The 7659-nt window shown below is 41.8% G+C and overlaps 1 protein-coding gene across 1 annotated transcript in view; it reads right to left on the minus strand.

Moving 5' to 3' along the window:
• Positions 1–7659, minus strand: part of HABP4 (hyaluronan binding protein 4) — a 70093-nt gene that overhangs the window by 40705 nt on the left and 21729 nt on the right. Inside the window, exons 3-4 of the mRNA XM_004714609.2 lie at positions 4154–4315; positions 3916–3984 (exon numbers count right to left, since the gene is read on the minus strand). Of these exons, the coding sequence (XP_004714666.1) occupies positions 3916–3984; positions 4154–4315 (231 nt within the window). The remainder of the gene's footprint in view (positions 1–3915; positions 3985–4153; positions 4316–7659) is intronic.

Here is a 7659-nt window from a genome sequence, read left to right on the forward strand (position 1 = left end):
CCTGCGAACAAACAGATTCTAATCATGGTTAATAACATAAAATTAGCTTGACATAAAATCTTTTCTTGCTGCCTCTTTTGACTTTGTCTCCACTCCTGCTGTTGCAGGTTTCACCAACAACCCCAAAGCTCTCCCTCCTCTTGCGCTCTTCTTCCACTGCCCCTTTGGCCCAGCTGACCTTCCTTTCTGGGACCTGCGCTGTTGAGAGGGCCACAGCACACTTTCTCAAAGCTGGGCTGCCCAAGCTGCTAGCACCCTCAGCAGGGTGGTCGGAGAACCAGACGGAAAGTGATTACTATTTTTTTAAATAATAAATATAAATTGAACTGCAAGAACAACACATTTTTTTACATTTAGACAATTTAGTTATATTCTCAACTCAAAAGTATTATAACCAACATTCCTTTTTTTAATATATAAATAATTTTATTGAGGGTTCTTACAGCTCTTGTTTAACAATCCATATACCAACTGTGTCAAGCACATTTGTATATATGTTGCCATCATCATTTTTCAAAGCATTTTCTTTGTAGTTGAGCCCTTGGTATCAGCTTTTTTTTTTTTAATTAAATCATTTTATTGGGGGCCTGTACAACTCTTATCACGATCCATACACCCTTCCATTGTGTCAAGCACATTTGTTGCCATCATCATTCTCAAAACATTTACTTTCTACTTAAGCCCCCAACATTCTTTTAAAACTGTTTTTCAACACAAAATTTGAATAAGCTTTACCAATTGTAAACTAAACCCAAAAGATCACACATCAAAAGAACTTGGGGCTTGAAATGTAGATGGCTGCTCAGCACCTGTGCATCAGCCACTGTACATAAGTGTGGGGGGAGGGGCACTGCGGGTAGTATGGTTTGTTTTTAGCACTTAGTACCTGCCCCCAGCAAACCCAGCTGCAATGCTACATTATTCAAACTTTATATTTACTTCTAAGCTCTGTTAATTAACCCGCAGGGTAAAAAAATTTAGGTTTATTGACTGGTGACAGCTTTCCAACCATTAATCATAAAAAGGTTATGAAGACCTGGGAAAAGAAAAGAAGAAGTAACACAAAACAAAAAGACCATAAAACCAGCATTTCTCACATTGGACAATTCATGGTAATGAAAGCACCAGAGCTCTCCTCCATTAACCTAAATTATCTTCTGAGCAAACGGAACTAGTGTGCTTAAGCCATGTGCTTACCACAGAACCAAATCTACAAAACACATTGTTTAAAGTTTGTATTGTGATTTGAGTGAAGGTTTACAGAGAAAATTAGTTTTCCATACAAAAAGATAATTAAGTTTCAAATTTAGCAGGATTAATATATTTTGGCAGATTGTATTATTTCTTAGAGAGTAAATCTCAAGGCTGGATTTACAAGAAGGCTGTCCCAGGGTCCATGCCTGTATTTTGATTTCTAATATACTTCACACAGAGAGTGGCCATTGCACACCTATGTCCCCACAAAAATGATGGGACATACCTCAAGCCTTTTGTCACTAACCACTGCCATTGAGTCCACCCCAACTTATACCAACCCTACAGGAAAAGTAAAACTGTTCTCTTGGGATTCCACGGCTGTACATTTTTACAGAAAGACAGCCTCATCTTTCTCCTAGCGGGTGCTAACTGCGGGCTAGCAGTCCAACACTGATCTCTACTGCACCTTCAAGGCTTCTTCTTGAGTCCCTTGTTTAAATTTAATCAGACTTCACACTTATCCACATCTGAGAGCAAACAGATTCTGATCACGATTAATGACATAAAATGATCTTGCACAATAAAAAACTGGAAGACCGCATTTTTTGAAAAGGTTATTCATGGTTGTCTATTCTAATCACTAACAGGAAAACAGTATTTGGTGTTAGACTTCTTCAGTTTACAGATGGGAAAAAATTCAACTTTCAACACCTTCACTGTCAAACTGCTGAAGAAAACCAATTTGAAAGCGTCTTCTCCATAAATCCAATGATCACTGCCAATGTGTTCAAACAAAACTCTCTTTCTTAACGAAGAAAGGCCCATGGTAGCACTTGTTCCTCAGCAGGTATAGACAAATTACTTACTGTGTTATATTCACCTGGGTTTTTTTCTTGTAGTAAATATTATTCTAAGAAAACCTGTCATTTGAAAATCATTACCATCTAAGATTTTTGATTTTATAATTCACAAAAAAACTGAAAATGTGTGCTACATGGTCAGAGTCATATTCTCTTTGGGATATGAAAGTCCACCAGGAGAACCTTCCAAGTCCAATGTTAGCCCCATTAAAGTAAAGAAGCACTTGGAGCTCAAATGATTTTAGATACAAATGAAAACAGAATGGGATGGTAGTACAATTAGGTATGATAGTACACGTCATCTGCTTTAGAAAGTGCTTGTACTATTTTATGTATATATAAAATTCTTTGTATATATATGTGTGTGTGTGATATAAATATATATATCAACTCACTGCCACCTTTGAGTCATTGCTGACTCATACCGACCCCCTGTGAGTTCTGAGGCTGTAACTGCTTAGTGGAATAGAACACCCAGTCTTCTCCACTATTACTCAACCATAAAGAGCCTGCCTGCTATGACACGGACTGACCTAGAAAGCATTATGCTAAGAATTGTAGTCACAGGACAAACATTATCTGATCCCACTTATATAAAATTATAGTATAGGCATAAGTACAGAGATCAAAGATTATTAGTGCTTACTCAGGGTAGGCAGGAAGTGATTGGGCTAAGCTGAGGCAAGCCAGGACCCTGCTTCCCTGCGCATCCGTGGAGGTCAGCAAGTTGCCCCTGGAATGAGGAGACCGAGAAACGGCACCAGGGAAGCCTGACTCCCCAGTAACCGGATAGCCTACCTGCCAGAGCGGATAAACGCCATCCTGGGCCATAACCCTTACTGCTGCAGCACGGACCTCCCTCTCCCCGCTTTCCTTTAAAAACTCCAGACCCCGGGCATAGCCCGCGATTCCCCTGGACTACTTGCTAGGTCATGGGGTTTCACCTGGGAGCTCTCCCCTTATAAAGCTACTTCTGTTTCTGCTCTCCCTTTGTCCTGTCAGTTATCTTTGTCCGTCTCCCGTGCCTCAATTGACCTCTCACTCGTCCTGTGCCTCAGTTTGTCTTTACAGGAAGGAAACAGACTTACTGCTTGGGGACACTGAGGTCCTGCTAAGAGTGGTGAAAATATTTGAAAACTGACAGTAGTGATGGATATTCATGAAGAAAGCAATTAAAGTCACTGAATTGTACGTGTAAAAATGTTGAAATGGCAAACATTTTTGGCATATACTCACCCACCATTGATCAAACCAACAAATGTAATGTTCCTCACAACTCTTCTTAAGATGATTGAACTATAGCAGGGCCCTACCGCGCTTGCGCCCTAAAACTCGCAGGCAGTTTCTGCAGCTGGGAACTGACACAGAGTGGAATGACTCCCACACACAAAACTGGCACTTGGAAGTCTCAAAAGAAATGTCAAATTTGAAACACAGGTAAACCCTGACCTTCGACTTCAACCCATAAACTAATTTATAAAGCCAAGGTGTAGTCAAGGATCCACAAGAACTGTAGAAGGTCAGATAAAATATCTATCTACCAAGCAGAACAATAGCAATTGCATGGGCATACCAGGCAGTACCAAGTGCACAGGAGACTAACGGCTATGTGGTCATCTGCCACAGATTTATTTAGTTAAAATAAGATAAAATTAGCATTTTAAAAGCCATTTACAACTTGACTGCAAAGTGACAAAGCAGTCTTTTAAAAGTGGCCATCAAACAAAGCCGAAAGTCAGTTTCTCCTTAAGCACAACCCTGAGGACATCATTTCCAGAAAAAGCAAAAGATACTCAGTGCTCCACTTGACTGTAGGTTTCCACACTCTCTATAGAGCACAACTCTCTCTGCACCTTACCTGGTGTCTTTACCACATGCCCAGCTGCAAGGTCCAGCGCCATCCATGGTATCTTCAGTTTTGACAGCTCTAGAGAAAGAAAGAGCATCCTTTGAACAGGCTTTTACCAACAAAGTTGTCCAAACATCAGACTCCCATAAAAATAACGGCCTGCTACTACTAAGTACATTTGAAAATTTGTAACGGATTCATACAATATGAATCATAGAAGTGAAAACAGCATTACAAAGAAACTTACATTTTATCATTCCCACCGTATCTTTCAAATTCACGTTTCCCTCTCTGGTCGAAACCATCAAAAATTCTGTTCACAGGACCGCCTTTCCCTCGGTTTCGCATCCCCCCTCTTGCACCTCCTCGTCCTCTCAGGGGTCGATCTCGATCAAACCTATCAACTGGTCTAAGGAGAAAGTGGCAGAATAAAAAGCAGTAAATTGAAGTAAAAGTCTATGGCTTTTCTGAGAAAAAATTCCAGCAGGACATAAGGCAATATCATATTGGGAAGAAGGGTCTCTTGAATAAGAGCACAACAGCTCTTCTTTACTGAACACATTCTGAACCTGGAATTGTTCCGAGCATGTTACATGTATCACTAATCACAATAAAATATTATACAGCTATCACTCGCATTTTATATATGAGGAAACTGAGGCATAGAGGGATTAAGTTCGTTGCCCAAAGTCACACAGATCACACAGAACTGACATCAGAGAAGCAGGTCCTAGGTAGGCGCTATACGAATCCCAATGGGACATATTTTCTCTCTCACTTGTTCATGTATACAGAAATTCTAAGGTTCATTCTAGCTTTAATATAACCTTTAAGTTAAATTTAGAGTGATTTATATGTTAAGAAAAATGGCTAAAATTAAAATTATCCTCCTTCCCAAATCTCTCTCCCTTTACGGTCAAAATCCCCACTGACACACATTTAGCTGATGACATTTGAGACTGAACACACTAATCTGTTGTTGTCTGACTTCTACCCTCACGGCCCCACATAAACTTTCAGGGTTAGCTGAAGACCTCTTGGTTGTTAAAATAACACCTCCTGTCTTTATGTCAGAGCCCTGGGGGCATAGTGGCTACACATTGGGGGGCAGTTCAAATCCACCAGCAGCTCTGAGGGAGGAAAACTGGGCTTTCTACTCCTGTGTGAGTCAGCATTGACTCACTGGCAGTGATTTGAGTCTTTATGTCATCATTTGACACTGTTGACTAATTTTCTGACTTTTCTTTCACTGCTTGTCCTTAAAATTTTTTTAAAAAGTTTTGTTATACTTGATAATACCCAAACATGGTAGTCATTTACAAAGTTTTGAAAGAGGAAAAATCTGTGCCTTGTCTTTTCCTCTTGGAATGAAAATAAAATAAATACACCAAAACATTCACCAATACGACACTTCACATTTCTACTGTTGGGGTTACTTTTCATGTTACGCCACTTTATCGACATTCTTTTCCAAAGCATCTTACCTTTCTCATTAAAAAAAAAAAAAAGTATCTCGACAAAGCAGAGCTGCCTCCCTCAGTCTTTCCAATACTTGTTTGTCCTGCAGTGTGTCATCACCCGGGCTTCTCATGCCACTACACACCACAGGCTTCTATGCATACTGATGCTGGCACCTGTGTCTTTCTTACATGTCTCTGGCTCCAGGCTACGGAGCCAGTGCCTCCTGGACATCTCCACTTGCATACCCAGGGCCCTGTAGGTACTAAATGGGGATCCTTGACCCACTTCCTCCTTCCGGCTACTTCCATCACCAGGTCTTTTTCTGTGGACTCTTCACTCTCCCTGACTAGACACTAAACTCCTGGGGGAACAACCTGGTCTTTTTCATCATCATAACCCCAGTTTAATAGGATACATTTTTGTGTGTGAAATTGTCAAGCTGTCAAAAGACACATAACAAATGAAATATTAAATAGAGATCCTAGCATCAAAAAATCTAGTGGCATAATGACTTGAAAATCAGAACTAGAGGCATATCCTATTTTACTTTTAGGACCAAAATTATAACATTAAAATCTACTATACTACATATAACAGGAGCCCTAATGGTATTGTGGTTATGGTTTGGGCTGCAATCTGAATGGCTGACAGTTTGAAACCACCAGCAGCCTGGTGTATGCTCAGCTGCCCATCAAAGGGGTGATTCAGGAGACTGCACAATGACAGAAAGGTTCATGGCACATGGCAAAAAAGTACAGGTTCTATCACAGTAGTCAGTATGGCTCCAATTATGTCTAAAAGCATTTATAATTCCATTGAGGGAAGAATCGTTAATAGTGATTACCTCTGAGTGGCAGGAGTATGAGTTTTTTCTTCTTGGACTATATCTGTATTTTTCTCAATTTTCTACAATGTATACCTTATTTTTGTGACAAGTCAGTATCTATTATATGAAGCCATTTCCAGAGTCCTCTCTAAATTCAGCTAGGGCACTGAAGAAGAGAAACTTTTTAGGGGAGGGTTATCAGTAAAATCAGAATGAAATCCCCTCCCATAAAGAACCACAAGGCATGAACAAGGAAGACACCCTGCTACCTGACCCCTCCGACCTTGGGGCCTCTGATGTCTGCCTCCGGACTTTCCTTCTCTGGCAGCCGTCAGATGAGCTCATGGAGTTGGGGCTTTGGAGAAAGGTCCAGAGTATAGTATCGCCATAAGGACCTTTGTTGTACTTCACACATCAGACCAGGGAGAAGTTATAAGGTAAGGGGCCAGAGTCCAGTTCTTTCAAAGGTGATGGGAAGAGGAAATCAAGGAGAGGCCAAGTGACAAGGAAGTCAAGGGAGAACTTTCCAAAGAAAGAGTGGTGTGCCCTGGAGTCAGTCAGGATGCTTCCCATTCTCAGTGCATAGCACAGTTACCAAGAAATCAATGCCATAGGCACTGTCCTCACTTAGGCTCAAGAAGAACAAAAACTGCTTTCAGGGGAGGAGAGAAAAGTGGGCCCATAACAAAGCATTACAAAGATGGGTAGTGTACCACAGAGAACGACACTAGACCTTCTGGTGGGGGATAGGAACCGAATGACTATACCCAGAAGGAAGCAAACCACGAAGGACAAAGAGAAAGTGGCAGTTGGTCTAGACTCTGTCTATATGGGCACACCAAGGCCAGAGGATGAGGTCCCTGCATGGAGCTGCTGGGGCACAGAGAGGACTGTGGGACTACCAACAGCTCAAGACATGTTTCCCCCAACTGGAGCATACAGAGACAGGACAGTAATGGAGACACATGGTGTGGAGACAGTGTGGGACTGGAGCATAACAGATCAGCAATCAGAGTAAAGTCGAGCACAAAGCCCCTGAGAAGCCCCAAGAATGGACTTTGGACAAGGAGGGGCAGCCCCCAGGTCCCCCTCAGGACCAGGGGGAGGGTCCCATGGGGACTAGCAAACAGACCTGGACTTATCTAGGGTCTTTTTTTCTTTCTTTTCTCTCATCTTTTTCTCTTCCCTTTTCTTTCTTCAACCATAGGTTTTCTTATTGTTCGGACGAGGACATGTATGAGTGGCCTAATTATATGGGTTGGACCACGGGAGGGAAGCCAGGAGAGAAGGCAATGGGGCCAATTACCCCAGAAGATAGAGGGGGAGGGAGGAGGGTGGGGAGAAGAGGGTGGTGAGCAGATGGCATCATGGACAGGGGAGCAACTAGGGAAGCGGATCCAGCATCTAGGAGAGGGTAGAGATCCTGTGAGTATTAGAGCAACACCAAGCTAGTGAGAGGAAGCACT

This window comes from Echinops telfairi, unplaced genomic scaffold (genome assembly GCF_000313985.2).
Source record: "Echinops telfairi isolate 266 unplaced genomic scaffold, ASM31398v2 ScPeMD7_27;HRSCAF=92, whole genome shotgun sequence".
Taxonomy (NCBI): domain Eukaryota; kingdom Metazoa; phylum Chordata; class Mammalia; order Afrosoricida; family Tenrecidae; genus Echinops; species Echinops telfairi.